The sequence below is a fragment of the Oreochromis niloticus genome, linkage group LG16, assembly GCF_001858045.2.
Source record: "Oreochromis niloticus isolate F11D_XX linkage group LG16, O_niloticus_UMD_NMBU, whole genome shotgun sequence".
In the NCBI taxonomy this organism is placed as follows: Eukaryota; Metazoa; Chordata; class Actinopteri; order Cichliformes; family Cichlidae; genus Oreochromis; species Oreochromis niloticus.
In genome coordinates, this window is record NC_031987.2 from 12,586,275 (window position 1) to 12,605,355 (window position 19,081).

Genomic DNA, 19,081 nt, shown 5'->3' on the forward strand with positions numbered 1-19,081 from the left:
CTGACTTTTTTCTCAGAATTCTGACTTTAATTTTTTTCTCCGAATTCTGAGAAAAAAGTCAGAATTCTGACTTTAATCTCAGAATTCTGACTTTTTTCTCAGAATTCTGACTTTAAGTTTTTTTCTCTGAATTCTGAGAAAAAAGTCAGAATTCTGAGATTAAAGTCAGAATTTTGAGAAAAAAGTCAGAATTCTGAGATTAAAGTCAGAATTCTGAGAAAAAAGTCAGAATTCTGAGATTAAAGTAAGAATTCTGACTTTTTTCTCAGAATTCTGACTTTAATTTTTTTCTCCGAATTCTGAGAAAAAAGTCAGAATTCTGACTTTAATCTCAGAATTCTGAGAAAAAAGTCAGAATTCTGAGATTAAAGTAAGAATTCTGACTTTTTTCTCAGAATTCTGACTTTAATTTTTTCTCCAAATTCTGAGAAAAAAGTCAGAATTCTGAGATTAAAGTCAGAATTCTGAGAAAAAAGTCAGAATTCTAAGATTAAAGTCAGAATTCTGAGAAAAAAGTCAGAATTCTGAGATTAAAGTCAGAATTCTGACTTTTTTCTCAGAATTCTGACGTTAATTTTTTCTCCGAATTCTGAGAAAAAAGTCAGAATTCTGAGATTAAAGTCAGAATTCTGACTTTTTTCTCAGAATTCTGGAAAAGAAGAAAAAAACATGTGCCCACTTTTTCTTTTTCCCCAGTGGCCCTAATCCTCTTCCGTAAAATTGTGCTTTGTTTTTAATGCGAATCATATTTAGCAACATTTTAAACTAAATATTTTTACCTTTGACTACCTGATCGCTGATGGTTGGGTGAATATGCGAAGTTTGAGTTTAGCTGCAAAACATGAAGTACAGAAATTGCCTTTGCTGTGACTGATTTTTGCCCTTTGATGCAAGCCGAGGTTAAATAATCTCAGAAGTCACCTTCAGGTCCTGTCGGAAATTTGGGAAAGGTATAATGGTAGGCATAATAATAATCAAATAATAAGATTGATTAATAAATTTGTGACAACTACACCTACAACTAAATCACGTTCTAATCTTCAAATCATACAAATATATATATATATATGTAGGCATGGTATGTACAGGAATGTTGCATCTTATAATGAGAAGGGAACTTGATTAGCCTACAATACATCAGGAATAATGGATGTTATCAAATTGAAATCCTTTATCTTATATTTATAATATTATAAATAAGAGATTTTTTTTACAGTAGTGTAAAGTCTGAATTATTAGTCAACGCTACAATAAGTATTATAAGCGATACATGTTTTTTTTTTTCAATTGATGATCAAATGTAACTTTTGTTAAAGTGTTTGCCACATTTTTCTTAATACATTTGATCATCAATGATAAACTGCATTTTGTATTTATTCGGGCTTTTATTGTTCAATATGAAAATTTGTTTGATGATCTTGAAGGAGGAAAACACTTTCTCATGGCACTGTATGTGCAAGTTGTCACTTTGAGTTGTGAGAGATCTGAGCTTCTTAGATGGCCATGAAGGCATCAGGTCCAGCCCCTTCTCTCCAGGATCGTTCGGATGTGTTTCGTCCTCTCGGCAGTTGGTGAAGGAGGAGGAGAAGGAGCTGAACGGTTAATGTACAGGAGAACCACCCCGCCGAAAGTCTGGGAAAAGACAAGTGCCACCGTTTGATAAGCTGTTGGAAAGCCATAGAAGCCCGCCTGATTAGATTTTTCTGCTTTCTAAATGCTCAGAAAGATCAGATGTCATTTTCCGAAGCACATAAGCGATGTTAAAGTCAACGGTTTACCTTGTGTTCAGGTGAGTGTAAATCCACCTCAAAGAGACTTCATGGAGTGTTAACGTTACCGTTATAGCTCAGCTAGCCTTGGTGGTTACAGTCCGCCGTTATATTTGTATGTTTACCGTTACTTTTGACCTGTGATGGACGAGTACAAGGACCGGGCTCACTTCGTAACTTCGTACTGGGTTGGTATGTTTTCTGTATTTTCTTCCAATCACGTCCGCGGTAGGACTTCTAGTTTGGTCGTTATAAGTGGAAAACGCGGAAAGAGGCTGTAAAGGAATCATGCGACCAAAATTATGAGTCGATCATCCCAAATGTGTCTGGCACTGCTATTACTACCATATTCAAAATATACATAGCCCTTAATTATAAAAATGCGTCAACGTAAACTAGTTGACTTTGAAGTGCATTTTATTTGGTGTCTGCGCTTTCAGTTTATCCCTTATTATCTAAAAAAGTGACTTTTTTTTAGCTATACTGTGGCTTTTGTGATCTCAGTGTTGTCAGTTGCCAACATGTGTTTTTGCTGCTGTCAGGTCATTTCAGGCACAGCCTGTGAAGTCTGCACCCTTGGCTTTCTAGTGCATCAGTGGTTCAGAGAAGGGTATGGCCCCAGCTCTGACCAAAATCCTTAAAAATGGCCACGGGATCCACTTGTCCTCACCCCCTGCCACTGTCAGAACTGACTCAGATGGGAGAGCCATGTGCAGTATAGAGCTACAGCCTCACATGAGACCCATAGATGATGATGACAATGACCTCCAGCAGAAGATGTGGAACCTTTCTTCATTTCACTCCCTGGACTCCTGCCTACCTTTCAGCCTCTTGGACGCTCCTTCCAACCCTCCGCTTTCGCCTTGCCAGCAGACATCCGACAGCCAGGGTGAGACGATGTCCCTGCCCAGTCCAAACTCCCTCGTCAGCCTCCTGTCCTTCAATAAAGGCTCCAGAGATTCCCATCAGGTGGCCTCAGTCTTCCCAGATGTACCGGACATGTTTTTAGTTCCTGGGCCTGAACACAATAGACAACACGTTTGTCTGCCACATGGATGGAGTGCTGCTCCTGAATGCCAGCCATATGGTGGTGATGTGTGCCACTCCTCTCTTAACCTTACCAGTGTTTGTCCTCCATATCCCCAAGGGGAGTTTACATCCCAGGGCCACACACACTTGTTTGCACCTCCACCTTCACTGAGGCAGGAGAACGCAGCGGGGATGGGCTGCCCTCCCCCAGCTTCACAGCAGCCTTGCATCGGCAGGGTAAACCCTGACCAGCTGACGTCCAGAGCTGTGCTAGAGGAAGCTGTGAAGGCGCAGCTCTCCCGGCAGACAGACCTGCGCAGCCGGGCTTTGAAACTGCGAAAGAGACTGCAGATTCTGCTAGGAGAGCAGACTGCGCGGCACTGCAACCAGCAGCTGGAGGGGCTGGCAAAACACAGTCGGCACGGAGATTTGTCTTTTGACTGCCTCAACTCTCCACAAGAAAGCAGTAAACTCAGTTTTCCTTGGCTAGAGTTGCCAATAGCCTCGTCATCCTTCTCAGAGGTCGGAGAGTTCAGCCACTCCAGTCAGGTGGTACTGAGAGGTCTGCAGGAGGCCTTGGACTCTGAGGCTACAGCCAGCAGCAGCTCAGATGAGGAGCCAGTGGAGGAAAAGATTCGTAGCAGGATTTCATCCATGTGAGTATCCAGGTCTGTTTTTGTTTATTCAACCAGTGCCACAGTGAGCGTGTGGCTATTACAGCTGCTGATTACAGCTACATAAACCAGCAAGAGTGCACAGCTTAACCATTTATTCAGCTAAAGTCATATCAACAGTATATGAAAACAGGTTCCAAAACTCAGCTGTAGTGTCACTGGCAAACTGTTCTGGGATCTGGTTACCAGAAAGCAGCTGTTCTTCACAGTAAAAATCACTGCTCTTTTCTTAATTACTGTGGAAAGTTCACAGAGGTTGGCTCTGGCACTGGGCGTCTGGTCAGTTAAAAACGCGACAAGAACAGTTTTTTAACTTCGACTGATGTAAAAGTGGAGAGAATGGATTGTCAAGTTTGCTTGACAATAGGGGAAGGGCATATTAAGTCAGTATTAAGTCATGCACGGTTACAAATGCCAAGAATGACATAAGAAATCCACTCCTTCTTTTAGAATAACAGTGCAAGTTTTGGAAAAAATCATCTAAGTGTTACGAGGTCCACCGTGCTGTTTACTTGGCCTTCAGTGAGGTTTACAGTGTGGTTGTCATAAGTGCAAGTTTTGTCCTCCCAGATGTGGGGGAGTGTTATGACATTTTTTAACCATGCGCACACACACACACACACACACACACACGAGCGCGCGCGTTCCTCTTTCCATGCTGCAGTCATAACAGATTCAACAGAGCAGCCAGCTCTTTTTACCCACAGGGTAGGAAATAAACAGTCTTTCCAACGAGGCAGCAACTTGCCAGCCATTCTGTGTGCACATTCCTCAGCTCCTCCTCTTTCTAGTGAAAAAATACTTTAAAGCATGTGTCTAGATTCAAGGTTGAGATGTTTGTGGTGTCCTTGTTTTTGTTTTTTTAAAGGCTTATATTCCCTAAATGTGTAAAATATCAAAGAAATCTTTTTAAAGCTTTAACATCTAGAAAAACTACACTTAAAAATTAAATTGTTGTTGTTTTGCAAAATGGGAATTGGCTGCTTAGTCTAGTTCCTGATTGCCCTTTTGTTTTGTTTACCTGAATTCAGGTTTTGGGCTTGGTTTGCAAGTTTGTTTGCTTTTTTATTTTAGTAGCTATAACTGTCCAAAAACAAAACTAAGTGAATCAGAAAGATCTGTCTTGCCTACCAGGATGTTTAAAAAAAAAAAAAAAAAAAAAGCATTATGGTCACTTGGGATGATGATTCAGATGATAAACATGCATTTTAGACGACAGGCAGTCTTTGCAGTCGGAGCTCTTGCACAGATGGGGTTAACGGTTTATTTCAGGAGGTGTAGAGAATAAGCGCGTGATCCTAGCCTGTGCAGTACTTATTGAAATCTTAATATATTTCACAAACATTTCATCAATAAGATTCAACCTTGTTGACCCCTTAGGTTGTTTCCCGTGAGCCTGGATTCAGTTGCTAGGTCTGACAACAGTAATGAGACAGTATTGTTTGTGTGTGTGTGTGTCTGCGCGTGTGCTTTTATTTGGCCAGCTTGTGTCATCTCAGGAGTGTCAGCTTGTCCTTTGTAGAGACTGCTCTCCTCCTGCTTGGAACAATGCTCCGTTCTTCATCTGTAAACCTTGCCTGGGGATTTTTAAAAAAATTTTTATGGCTGGTTCCTTCTCAAAGAGGATAGGATGCTGCAGGGGAGGGGATGGGTCACTGCTCTCCTTTAGAAATGTTAAACAGTAAAGACTTTTATCATTCAAAGTATGAACTTGTGAAGCACAGATATAGTTTGGCTTAAAAGAAAAAAATCACTTCCAGATGTTGCTCTGTTTTCATTTTCAAAAATGCTGCACAGGAGTATTTTTCAGAGTCTGAGTGGTCAAGTTTAAATGCCAGGCACACCCAAAAATCTTGATGCTTCTACAAGAGCCAAGAACCTCAAATTGGGGGGAGGGGGTCTTCTTCCTGGCGCTTCCCTCTAAAGCTGCCCGGATTCAAATATGCAATATAGAAGTATGGATGTAATGGATGCAGTCTGTGAACATGCACAGTAACAGGTATGAAGCAGCCGTTCCCATTCTGTCCTCTCCTCTTCCCCTAATGCTCCGCAAATATTCCTGGAATTTTCTCATTATACAGTTGGAGTGAGCTGCAGGGCTGCCAGGTCTGGTCATTGTCTGTGAAGGAAAAAGAGCGCCTACTGCTCAACAAAGAGACACTAGCTTAGGATTGAGTGAAACTTATTGGAGAAATAAGCCATTTTGGACATTTAATGGGCTGTTTGGCTGGGGTTTTTTCTTTGTTTTTGTATTGACCATAAACTGAGGGTAAATGTGTTCATTGAAGCAAACAGCATTTGAGGTATTTGATTAATCAGGGTAACAGTGAAATAGCTAACTCATAATATCAAAGGGTATTTGCCAGGTGCACTGAGTGAAGCTGCTTGCTGACTAGCCTAACCTTTCCCTCTCCTGTTTGAAGTGGGGGAGTCTCTGTCTATCCTAGCCAAGGTCCAAGAGCAATGCCATAGCAACTATTGCCCTGCTGAAGTCAGCCAACCACACACAGACACACACACACACACACAAAGATAAATGCTAACTGAACAGCCTAGTACCATGGAAACATACTATAGACACACACCACACAAGTCAACTGTGCTTTATTCTGTGGCCTAGATAGGCTTTTGTGCTTGAGCAAAATTCCCCCCCACCCCCATGCTGTTTGGATGCTAAACAGTTTACATGCCTGTATAAAATAGGTCAGGTAGACAGAGCTGCAGTACAAAATTGCAGATTGATTAATCATCTTGTTCTCAGACCGACATACCTGGTTTTCATGATTGTATTCAGCGCGCTGAAATAAAAATCCAAGGCTTACAGCTTTACACTCGTCTTTCTTCTTGTGGGGTTGAATGGGGGTATAAAGCCTTTGACAGGGATGTATATAATATTAAAGTGCTTTTGTACGGGTGTAACTGTCCTCCCCTGTCATCCATCACCCTGTCCCTCCTGCCAGCAGCAGCAGCAGCTGTGAGAGGCAGTGGCTGGAAGAGAGAGCAGAGCTGAGCAGCCGATGGAGTTGGTTGGAACTGCGCTTGGCTGAACTAGAAGGGAGGATACTACAACTGGAGGGGGTCCACAAGCATATACGCTCTGTGAAGGTATGACAAAAGGTGTCTGTACCAACTGACTGACAGACAGTTGGTCAGTTATATTATAGGACATTAAGCTTGCACAGTCTTGTTAAGAAAAAGGATACAAAAAACAAACTTTCATGGATTGCCCGACCTACAAAAAGTAGTATATGTTTTAATCAGTGTTTGGCGCCTCTTCTGTCTTTCTGTGGATCTCTGTTTATCAGGGTGGGGTGGTGCTTGCAGACTCCCAGCCACTGACTGACAGGCAGATTCAGCAGACCCTGCTGAAGGAAATGGCAGGTTTATCCTGCACAGCTTCTGATCCGGACAACGAACCCTGCAGCCCTACACGCCTTCTGCACAATATAGAGAGACAGGTAGGAGGGAGGGATTATTACTTGCACCTCTGATACCAGGCATGAGTTTAAAATAAAGAGGATTAGTAATCTAGAATTATAGACGCTATTTTAGGAGATTACCCTTTTCTGTCTTGTGATCTTCCATATCCCAATGTCAGGTTGAGAGGATTAAACTAATTAATTATGGTATGCTTACTTTCTGACCTTTGTGGCAATATGCTAAATTAGAGGCTGCAGGTCAAATGAATGAATTTGTGCTTTATGAAGTCGACCGTTAAGTAATAAGTCTGTAACTCTGAAAGTGCTTATTTATTTTTTCAGCTGAGATAGTAGCTGACATCTAGCTATGTGTTTAAGATGGTGCAGACTCTTGATAGCTTTAAAGCTGTACTTTATGTGCACACGAGAATCGAATTTAGTAAAAAACCCAAAAAGTATTGATTCACAACCCACACCGAGACATTTTGTGATTTAAGTTTATGACCTAGAGCTGGGTAATCTGTTGAAAAGATCATCAAGTGCTCCGTTTTAGATTCATGATCCTTGATTTTAATCACATTGATTTGACCCATGTGACCATATGATTAGATAGGACACAAAACCTGTCACTTCAACTCCAGGCTAAAACTCGCATATCGTTGCTTTCTGTTTTGGTTCTGATTTTATTTTGACACTTCTTACCTTCTACCTAAGACGCATAGTATGTTCAGTGAGCACCGACCTTATTCGTTTGCTTATCGTTGCAATCCATATGATTCGTATGAAAAGAAAACCACATGCCAACCTTAGGTGATCCATGATATAAAGTCATTAACACGCCCCCAGCGTGCTCACCCACCCAAGAAAAACAACTTCTATTTGTATTTGCGTTTACACTTGCTTTAGAAGCGGTATGTACCTAAACACCAAAATATGTGTTTTGCCTCAACATGTTTTCTGAGCTCACTCAACGTGGGACTTTCTATTCACTCTCGGTTCATACTCTTTTTATTCGCCTCGGTGGAAAGTTCTCATATGTGTACTGTGCTCCTTTTTAAGATTACAAGGCTTGCTTATATTTATCAGCCTGATACCAAATAATAAGAATCAGCCAAGGCTAAAAACATCTAACTTGATATGTTCTTTCTGTGAAGCAAATTCTTCAGGGGAAGTCTGAACGGCTGGATTGTATTTCACTCCTATGTAAAATGCATTATTTGGCTGATGTTTTCATTGCAGAGTGCTCAGCTTAGCCAGATCGTCAACAGTCTGATGACCCCTCTGAGCTTTTCACCGCTCTCAAAACAGTCCCAGACCTGTAAAGACAGGAGAACCCTCCCAAGGTAGAGGACACACACACACACACACACACACACACACAACCCCGTTCAGCTATCTTAGTGAGGACCTTCATTGACATAATGCTTTCCCTAGCCCCTTACCCTAACCCTAACCATTAAAAATGAATGCCGAACCCTAACCCTTACCCTAAACCTAACCATAACCTAATTGTAACCCTGACACTAAAACCACATTTTGAGCCTCAAAAATGCCTTTAAATGCCTTCAAATTTGTGAGGACCGGGTTGTGTGTCCTCACAAGTGACTGTTGGTTCTCACAAGTATAGTAGAATGCAGATTTCGGTCCTCACAAAGATAGCTAGACAGGAACACACACACACACACAAACAGTCGCATTGTGTTAATACCTACATTATCCTGTGTGCTTTTTACAAGTTGCAGTTAAATGACACATTTACAAAAAATGTCTTTAAAAACTGTTAATTTATGTGAAAATCTGACATATTTCAGACTCTAAGGGTGATAGAAGTTTGTCTGTTATCTCTTTAAAGTCTGGGCGATAGGCTGAAAGCACGTCCCAGCTTGTAGTAAAACCCACTGAACCACCTTCGGTCTCTTCATCGAGTCTGACTTCAGTAATCCCTTCATGTCTCCCCTTCCTGTTGCCTTTTTAACTCTCTGCCTGGCTGGGAAGATGAAAGCCCCATAATAAATGAAAGGCATTCTGTTTGTTTTATTCATGTACAGTAACAAGTGAGTATAAGTAGGGATTGATGAACAAGATCTAAGGAATCAACACCTTGAAAGAAGTTGCTTTTTTAGCATTGTGATCTTGCTACGAAGCACAAACCTAACATGTGACCTCATCTGGTTGTGTTTCTGCAGCGGCCAGAGAGGAGATGACGTTTTCTTGCCTGTGAGCTCCAAGAGAAGGAGACTAGGGACTAGGCGGCTCTTTAAAGCTGATGCGTCATGCGTGTGTGCCCGAACCCGACCCCTGGTCACCTACCACAAGCCCAGACTGTTCACTTTCAACTCGTACGGCTCTGGCAGTCCACTGGTAAGCCTAATGTCGACCCCTTTCTTCTAGTCTTTAACCATTTACATGCTGTATATAATTGTCAAATTGTGCCTCTTATTACCCTGCAAGCGTATCAAATACATTGATTTATGTACTTCATAAAGCAGTTCAGAGATTCTTATGAAATGTAGCTTTAGAGCAGTGCCTTTGAGACCTATTTTAGCTTCAGTAGTGGAGTGCCATCACTAAAATAGGTCTCCAAATTAAACAGGAATTATTGTTCAAAGCCGAACACCTGCTTTTAATTAAGAAATAATATCTCTAATTCAGATAAACAAATGCAGGGTGCTATTTTAAAAGCTCGAGCCTTTATTTAGCCTGCGGGGCCAGTACATTATGCTGTCCTCTTACTGCAGATAAAAGATTGCAGTGGCGGTGTGTGTCGAGTGCTTCTTAGCTTCACACTGTTGCGGTGATGAGGATGTGTACAGCATAGGAATCTATAAATCAGCTTAACTATTTTATTTCTCATTCACATGTTCTTGACCTTGAAGGACTTTCAAGCATCGGCATGTCTCGCTCAGTGCCGAGATATTTATAGAGTTTCCGCATCTTTCTGATTCTGAACACTGTTAATCTGGACGGCATAGAACCCAGAACAATTGTAGCTGCTATAATAAGCAGCGCTGAGCCACCACCATTGTGACATTGTTCAATAACAAAAAGAGCGTTTAACAGATTAATTACTTTAATCAGTGCACTCCATCAGAGATCAGCTTCCTTACATCCATATCACTTATATCCTAAGAGAAAGGAAAGGTAAACTGTAAAGAAACTCTTCCCTGTTGCTAATCTTGCTCCGCCTATCTTGAGCATTTTTTTTAAGTAATCTTTTTCTTCTCTTGTTCTCTTTTCCTTTTGCTCCAGAACTCAAGAAAGTCCACGGCTACCTGCTCCTCCTCGTTCTCCTCATCTTCCTGTTCGTGCTGCTCCTCTTGTGATCCCATAGTCTCGTGCTCTGATCTTGACTGCAGCTCCAGTGGGGTCTCCTCCGACACCTTCAGGTTTCGACGTCACCCTGTGTCGTCTCTGTCGTTTGGTAGGAGAAACTTAGCTACATTACATTGGTCAGCATGAGCAAACTTTGTAAGCTAATCAAGATTTTTAGATCATTTGATTGCAATGTTGTTTTTGAACTGCAGTCAGCAAGAGTAAATATTAGGCTTCCTGTCTGACATGGTAGACCGACTCTGAAGGGTCACACACCCTGACCATGTATTTGTCATCTCAGGCCTGTAGAGCAAAAAAAACCAAAAATCACTGGTAGCAAGATTTGCTAAAGTAGGGGGCAGTTGAGATATGTTTGTAGGGTTATAATAAACTATAAGGTATAAAAGGTAGATGTTTTTAGTTATACGTCTTGTGATAACAGCTTACTATAGTGTGATCAGTCAGTATTTTAAAAAGACCCCACTGCACACAGCAGATGAGAATAATCAGCCAAAACTTAACCAAACTGGTCCACAGAGCCAAGAAAACAGGTCAGGTTACATGCAATATTTTAAAACAGGCATCACAATAATTAAACGTTAAAATGAAAGCACACGTCCTGTCGTGATGGACCGTAACCACGTTTTTAATCACACTTTGGAGAACGATCAGTAGATGAAATCAACATAGGGACAAGTCCAAATGTTTTCAGGGGGATAAAGCTCCTTAATCTCCTGGTCTTCTGTTGTGCTCTTTTGCAATGATAATATTTTTAACTACTGGTGACTACTAATGTAATTTGATCGTGATTCTTGGTGTTATTTAAACGTTTTTTCAATTCAATTCAGTTTTATGTATATAGCGCCAAATCACAACAACTGTCACCTCAAGGCGCTTTATATTGTAAGGTAGACCCTAGAATAATCTATACAGAGAAAAATCCAACAATCATGTGACCCCCTATGAGCAAGCATTTTGGCAACAGTGGGAAGGAAAAACTCCCTATTAACAGGAAGAATAGATGCAGAAGAATAGATGCAATAGATGCATAGATTCTGTACAACTAGGGTGACATACTGTATGTTGAGATGCTGCTGTTTAAACTGTGTGCTGAATTGAATTTGCAAAAGGTGTTGTATTCTGTGTGTCCCCACACTTAAAAATGGTCATATTCTTCCAGGCACACCTACGAGCCACCATGTAAAGAGAGTGCCAGGCAGAGAAGTATGGTCCCAAAGACCTTTAGTTGTCAACAGTCCAGCAAACTACAAGCGACACAGCTCCACGCCGCTGCACAACAGTAAGATCGCTCTGTATACTCGTACTGATTACAAATTACGCCTCATTGTGTGGTGCTCTCTTTCATTCTGCTGGTCTCCTTTGTTTTTCTTCTCTTCATGTTCACCATACTGATATTTAGGCTCAAAGCATGCTTGCAGAAACTATAGTGTGATCAGTCATTCAGCGAGTAAGAAGAAAGAAGGATAGAGGTGCAATTTAAAAAGCCGCACCTGTGTGTGTGCTCTTAATACCGATATCAAAGCGACTGGATCAGATTGTTTTTGCTAAAGTAATATAACATAACATAATATAACAAGCAAGCAAAAGTTACTTTAATTGTAACTGTAGCTAAATCAGTGGTAGCATTCATATCCTTATATTCTAAGCAGCCACTCAGATTCATTAATGCAACAGTTCAGTTGTAATAAATGCAGTCTTTCAGTGTTTCTAAAGAATAATTTGTGCATAATTAAAAATGAAATGACAGTTCGTCATATCCAGACAGCTCACCCATTTGCTTGTATTCAGTGAAGGCAAACAATAACCGGCTGCTTCAAAGTCATCCGCTCACTCTGCTTGTTTTCTCCCCATCGACTATCATAATTCATTCCTAGCGTGTCAGATATCCCACTGGGGCTGTAAGAGGCATCCAGCTGAGCAGTAGATGGAAATAAAATCATTTGGCATTTCACCTATGTCTGTAAGCACCTTGGTATGTTAGTCTGAAGCTAATGAATGATCATTTCCTGTAACATTTACGCTGCATACCTTTGGCAGCCTAGAAGCTTAACGATTTAAGAGGATCTTGCATACGTGGTTGTCCATATTGTAGATGGATGATTCAAAGTTTAGATTTTCCTCGATTTCTCTAGTAAAGGTTGAGGAAACACTGTGGAATGAGATAGATGAGAGGGGGAGGGCGTAAAGGAGGAGACACAAAGGAAGCAGACTGAAAACGGATGAAGGCATCAGACCCAGCAACGCTTGTCGATTTTGTGTCAGCTTGAATGATCTTATTGTCGTTTGTCAATAGCTGAAGAAGGCAGTCTGTCAGTTAAATGCCAGCTCAGATAATAGCCACATGGAAGCAGTTTTCTTATCAAAGCTGATCTCAGCTGGAATGGGATGAGATTACATAAACCGTCAAATCAGGCAAGACGCAGAAATGTGGACGGATGAAGTGGAGACTGATGATAAATGACTTTCAACTGTGGTATATATTTTACAGTGTAACACAGAGAATTCAGTGTGTTTAAAGACAAATTAATTGCTATAGCCATATTAAAAAAAATGATCCATTTATTCCTGTGTCCTGTTCCTTTAAAGTAATTTGAAGCAGCGGTTTGGTGAGTAAAACTTGCATAAATAAAGATTGAGGATTAATGTTTTCACTGATTGGTATTAGATTGGAATAAAAATGGAAAACTCAAAATCATTCTGACAGTCTATTAATTCAGTTTCTTGTGTTCGTCTCTGTGTCTCGCTGTAGGTCACGAATACAAGCAGAACGCCAGGCATCATAAAAGCAGAGTTATGGGTTTGTCACCCATCAGGTTGTTAGTCTCTGCTCGGAATCGACACAGCAAAGCCAGTCAGAGGAGAAGGAAGAGAAGACGCATCCACGGGCTGCTAGAAGGTGTGTATACGCAGTGAAAGCTCACACTTGGCTTTCATTACCTTTGCCACAGCTTATGTTTTTGGTCGTGTGTGCGTGTCGTCATTCTGTCTGCAAACACAATAGCTCGAAAAGTTTTGATCGAATTCTGGTTAAACGTTGTAGGGGTGTAGAGCGCTGTCATGTTAACAGTTCATCAGAATTTGTCTTTCATCCAAAAAAGCCTTATAACTCACAGATTCATCTATGTTTTGTTTGTATCATCAACATCAGCATATAGGGAATGATCTATGGGGATTCTAAGTATCGTTTTATTATTATTTTGTTATTTACATTACAGTAGCTGTATGTAATTTACACAGAATATCCTCATAAATAAAACCAAATTGTACTTAAAATTATGTCAAGTATATTTAAATGGGTTTCAGTGGGGCAAATAACAAAAGCCTGCACTTTCCACTTGTTTTTACTCGTATGCTAACATCTTAAAATACTTTCAAAATAACAAAGAAAATTAAATGAACATATAGAAAATACAATACTATTCCCTTAAACGTAAGTGCGACCCAGAGTGAGCTGCCTTAGTGGAAATTTGTGCTCTTGATGTTTCTTGTTATAGTTGTTTTAACAATGTAGCTGCTGGTTTTAGTGTACAGCATGTCTGTATATGTCTGTGTTTGTATACCTAGATGAGGAGGATGCCCTGTACCAGCTCTGTGATCCAGCAGAAAGTTCAGATGATGTGCTAGAGGAGAGCTACTCACATGCATCACACAAGCAGGCTTCACAGGTAACACAAAACATATGTTATTATTAAAAACTAAAGAGCCAAGAAAATGATACAGGTGAAATGTAAGAAGTAGCAGATTTAATTCAGATTAGGATGAAGGGCGGTTAGGATAGGATGGATATGACAGGATAGGATAGATCCACCTACATCACTTCATATGTGCATATGTGTGAAATGTAAAGAAAGATGACCACAAAAGTTTTTTCAGGGCATCTGAAGATTTAGGATGACTTTGAATGTGTAAACTCTTCTGAACGATTGGTACGCTCTTCATTCAACCTGGGAACGTTTCGTTCTAGGGCTTTGTTCGCAAACGCCAGGGTGAGAACGTGTACAACATCAACAACATTGTCATTCCCATGCCACTGGCTAAAGTAGAAAAGCTGCAATACAAAGAAATTCTAATACCCAGGTAGGAAATGGAAACGCCCCTGAAAGTGTTATAATGTATCACAATGAACCATAACTCCTTTAGGAAGACTAATGACCAGTCTTAATGACTGGTTTTACAGTAGTTGTGATTTTGCATAATTGTATTTTGCAACTTATTTATTATAAACGATCACTTTTACCAGAGTGATGTCTGATTTGTAAAGCTATTGTTTAAAAATGACATAAAAGTAAATGGAAGTTGTCCATTATCATTATTATAATGATTAGTTTATCTTTATTGCAGTTGGCGAGTAGTTGACATCCAGCCTCTGATGGAGATGGAGCCAGAGAAGGTGGAGGGGCATGAAACAGAGCATTTCTTTTCTTTGAACATGAGCAGTTTATTATCATGTGTGAACAATCCAGCATCTTAATGCCTTTCTGTGTGTCTGTGTGTCGTGTTGTGTTCAGGCGGAGGATCTCAGTGATGAAGTCTTTGCTCAGCGGCACCTGGCTTTGGAGCAAAAAGAGAAGTTACGCTGGTCGTCCTGGGATAAGAGGAAAAACTGTAGGCGCCCTACAAGGTGGACGCCCACACAAACTCACAAATGTAGCAGTAATGAGGGTGTCTCATCAGTAATGCAAAATCTAAGGTGAACTACAATGTTAGAAAATGTTAGAATGTTTTTAAAGGGCCTACAGAATTAAAACAATTCTGTAAAAATACAAAATAAACCTCAATAAACTGAGGAAGTTAATCCAGGTAGATAATGAGGATTATGATAATGAGGATAATGTGGATTAACGCCACCACTAGTCATTGTATTACATTTGGAAAGCTTTAAACGGTGAACTCTCAAAGAAGTGCCGCTGCTTTCAGACTTGTTTTATTTGTGTGCATGTAGAAACCTGGAAATTTGAGAGAGTGTTTCATGAGGTATGCTTGTTTTCTCATTCCAGATCTGGCAGCAGGCTTTTAGGCAGCGGAGGTGGGATGTACACATCAGGAGAGGACAGTTCTGTGGAGTGGAGTTGCGCTCAGCTGGATCTTGATGATTCGCTGAGGTCAGAGGAGTGGCTGGTAAGATCAAAAGCGCCACAGCTGAAACCTGAAATCCCCAAGACAAACTGAGAATATCACAGGATGGCTGATCAAGGTGACACAGGAGGCAGCTCATGTGGAGTCATGCATATTTACAGTGTTGTTTCCCTTGTGTCCCCAATATGCTGTTTACCGTATTTACGCTTGACTGTTGTTTCCGACACAAGGCGTTGTAAATCATTTAAAGGAAAATCAGTAGACTGCAGCACTTTCACCCATACGTTGCTGTAAGGATATTTTCTGTAACATACCTGTGAAAAAATGAAGCCGTTTCATGTGTCCTTCAGCAGAGACAAAGAATATAAAGCAGCAGCATTCATCTCATTCAGTCACCATTCATCTTGTGTGAGCTATGGAGCCTTGGTGGGTTCTTGAGAGCCTACACAGATACTTGTTTCCACTCTTGTTTCCTGTGATGATGCCCTGATTGCAGTGCTCTATTCCACTTTGCTTTGATTGGAGAGCGAATGAGTTGCCCCTAAACCAGACTTACCTAATCAACCTTCTCCACACTACAAATAACCCCTACTTCACTGCTTTGCACTTCTTATGCACTCCAGAGGCCATACAAACCATGATTAAAGCACAACCATTATTTATTTATTTTTAAACAGACCTCTGAGCCATGCACACATGTATTATAGCCCTCAATGTGCATATTCACTGAAGGGACTGTTATGAAAAAAAGGACAAATAAAAAGCTTTCTGCAGTTTTATTTTACACTTAATGTCTGCCTTGCAGGAAATGTATGTAGCCAGTTGTGAATACTTACAAAAACGCGCTCCACTGTCATATTCAATTTACAAATAAAGATAATATTCCAGTTTTTCTGAATGACATTGATTTGTCTTCCTTGTCCTCCAACAGCCTCAGACACCCTGGGAGCCTCGAGTCTTTCCTTTGGATGAGGATGAGGAAGGCGCTCTGCTCTCTGATGAACAAGAAAAAGTCCCGTATGGGTGCTTGGGGATTAGTTCAGCCTCTTCCACATCAAAGAACTCAAACTCCCGACCATCTCAGGCTTCTTATGCTACACTGCCCTCTGGGGGACAAAGCAAGAACAGCAGCTGATACTGCGTGCCTTCTTTTTTGTCTTTGAATGTAAGTTCATTGAAAATTTTACATGTATGTCATACGTGTGTGTATGTGTATTTTCTCAATTTTAAGCCAGTTTAATTTGTTTAACCACTTATTCCACATCAGTCATACACTGAATTGCCTGTGCTTTGATAAATTTATCCAGTATGTCATTCATAACATAAAATTGTTATTACTATTATTGCGATTGGACTCTAATACATACAATATTTATTTATTGGATCATTCATATAGAGTACAAAGAGTATTTTAGAAGGTTAAGCCTCTGAAAAACATCCTTCAGTATTTTATCACTTAATTTAATATTTGCATCATTTCTTTTCCAGATCTCCTCTCATCAGGGACAACGAGCAGAAAATGTGCCCTGGGAACCTTAACGGGAATATTTAATACATTCCACCAGCATTGTGATCTGATGTAATAAAAAAAAACATCTTTTTAGGCAAAAGTGATTATTTTGTTAGGGTTGTGACAGTAGTCACAGTAGTTTTAACTTCTGCAGCAATTTCAGGTTTTAATGTAAAAGTGGTACTGTATGTAAAGTAATATATCTATCAGCAACTCCACTGTAGTGTCACGTTTCTTTCATGTTTGTATCTGTCAACGCTATTTATGTCTACAGCTGTCTTAAAATGTAAATATAGGATGTGTTTAGTACCTTTTATTTAATTTTTAACTTTTACTTTATGTACTTGTGCTTTTTGTTTGAAGATGCTGTCCTTTTTGTATTTTTTTTTTTTCCACAAAAAAGAAAATGTATTTGGAAAATATAAAACTTTCCAATATAGATGCCATGCTCTGCTTCCATAGTTATCTCAGTGATCTGATGTGTAGCAAATGGACATGGCTGCTATTTTTTTTCCTGGATTGAGAAGCTGCACTAGCGACTCCTACTGGGTTTTTGTTTTTTTGGGCCATGCTTTGATTAGTGGTAGGAATTAAGGTTATGTCCACTCAAATCTCCATAAAAAGATATCTGTATATTCATATTCACATATCTGTACACAGTTTGTGGTCTAAATTTGAGAAACTAATCACATTCAGGCAAGCTGTTTCCAGGTAAACAATGGAAAGGAAAAGAAGGATGCAACCTAACCAGGAAGGAGATAGTTGGGTGCTCAAGTGTAACCGATTAGGAAAGGATCACCAATAAGACCCAATGAAAAGGTGAATATATGCATCATTTTGAAATGTCTCAGATTCTTACTTGTGGTACTGCAGTTGCTGAATATTTTATTCTTTTTTTTGTTGTTATTTGTTTTGTTTTTTTTAAAAGCTCTTTTTGCAGTGCCCTATAATCTTGCACACATAGGGGCATAGAAGAGCAATACACCTAAAATACTATGTTTTAATCCCCCTGAATATGTGGACAAATTACAGGGATAATGTCTGCACATGACTGAGGTGCCCCCCAGTAATATCAGTGTTTTGAAAATCAGAAAAATTATTTCCTTTCAGGATTCTTGCAGCCCGTCACTACTGGAAAATCCAACAGGTGTGTGGAAGGATTTCAGGAGGAGTTTAACTAGGAGCAAAAATGTAAAACGACAGAAGGGAGAGGAGGTAGAAAACAAGCTGCCTGTGTAATTAGGTCATGACATAGAAAATCTGAAATTAGAATATTGCACATCATTGCTTGTCAAACTGTCAGTGCCCATTAGTCTGAAAACGAACAAGTCAAGTGAGGCGTCTCTTCAGTCGAGAGCTCCGAGGTTTTAATTTCAGTAATGTGAAGGATGTCTGCAATTCTCGCCAAGTCTACTTAAATAAGATGTAATTTATAAAAGCTGGACAGACAGAACATTGTGAGGTCATTTCAGTGATTTGGATGATTTACCTTTATGGAGGTCGTCACTTTTTAAGGCCACAGTCTTAAAGTGAAACGGCTTGTATTTTGATCCTGTATGCTTAGCATCCTCTTATAACGTCCTGGGAAGGAGGCGTTGATGGGCAGATGGTGGTCAAGGTCATCCCTCTCACCTACTGTATGCATGTCAGCTGCTTTATACTGGGGATTTGGTGCTAAGATTCTAGAATTAGAAACTTGGCTTTCATTAAATTAATTTACAGATTATGGCTGGCTGATTCCAAGTTCATAGAGGTGAATGGGGCTCATCTGTGCTTTCACGTGGCTTCGGGTGTCAGCTGAGGTAAATCTTTTCATTCTTTAAGAGCCCCCTCCTTGGTCCTTGGTCACACTTGTATATAATTGGGAAATATAGAGCTAAAATGTCCAGCATTACAACACTCTTTGTTGGAGTCAGAAGAAAAATCTTAAAACCATCAAGGTCACTTGCACTCATTTCCAGTTGAGAAGTGGGAGACCTCGTCTCTCCTTGAAAATTGAAGAAGAGATCGAAGTGTCACCTCAGAGGTCCACCTTAATGCTCCTCTCCACATCTGGTTCTCCAGATTGTCTGATCTCAATAGCGGGCAGAAAGAACCTCTGGTGTCCACATGGGGGCCATATTGCTTCTTAGAAGAAGACTACACAAGTCAACGAACAATATAATGCATACACATAGGTGACTGTTTCCATGAGCTCTACATCAATTGAGTAAAATTAACCCTAACCTATAAACGAATAAGCAGATTATTAACCCGATGAAAAGGGGGGAA

At 40.2% G+C, this 19,081-nt stretch overlaps 1 protein-coding gene across 7 annotated transcripts; it reads left to right on the top strand.

The window, feature by feature from the left end:
* The first annotated feature begins 1,525 nt into the window (after nt 1-1,525).
* On the top strand, nt 1,526-17,645 carry kansl1l (KAT8 regulatory NSL complex subunit 1-like). Of its 7 annotated transcripts, none has more exons than XM_013271430.3 (16): nt 1,526-1,789; nt 2,312-3,454; nt 6,430-6,577; nt 6,778-6,930; nt 8,131-8,234; nt 9,078-9,252; nt 10,141-10,312; nt 11,384-11,503; nt 12,974-13,120; nt 13,789-13,889; nt 14,189-14,301; nt 14,566-14,614; nt 14,733-14,914; nt 15,222-15,342; nt 16,232-16,465; nt 16,789-17,645. In XM_013271430.3, exons 2-15 carry the CDS (start codon nt 2,382-2,384, stop codon nt 16,433-16,435), a joined length of 2,862 nt encoding a protein of 953 aa, XP_013126884.1. In that variant the 5' UTR covers nt 1,526-1,789; nt 2,312-2,381; the 3' UTR covers nt 16,436-16,465; nt 16,789-17,645. The 7 variants fall into 7 exon arrangements, 6 of the variants coding, with proteins under 6 accessions (XP_013126884.1, XP_013126886.1, XP_013126887.1 ...); XM_013271432.3 differs by having other exon boundaries at nt 6,436-6,577; XM_005451924.4 differs by having other exon boundaries at nt 1,527-1,789; nt 14,733-14,845.
* The last annotated feature ends 1,436 nt before the right edge of the window (nt 17,646-19,081 follow it).

What these genes read in the sequence shown, in the direction of transcription:
- kansl1l (XM_013271430.3), top strand. Translation starts at nt 2,382, where the DNA reads ATGGCCCCAGCTCTGACCAAAATCCTTAAAAATGGCCACGGGATCCAC. An exon ending in CTCCACGCCGCTGCACAACA is followed by an intron (nt 11,504 to 12,973) that starts GTAAGATCGCTC and finishes GTCTCGCTGTAG; the next exon opens with GTCACGAATACAAGCAGAAC. An exon ending in CACACAAGCAGGCTTCACAG is followed by an intron (nt 13,890 to 14,188) that starts GTAACACAAAAC and finishes GTTTCGTTCTAG; the next exon opens with GGCTTTGTTCGCAAACGCCA.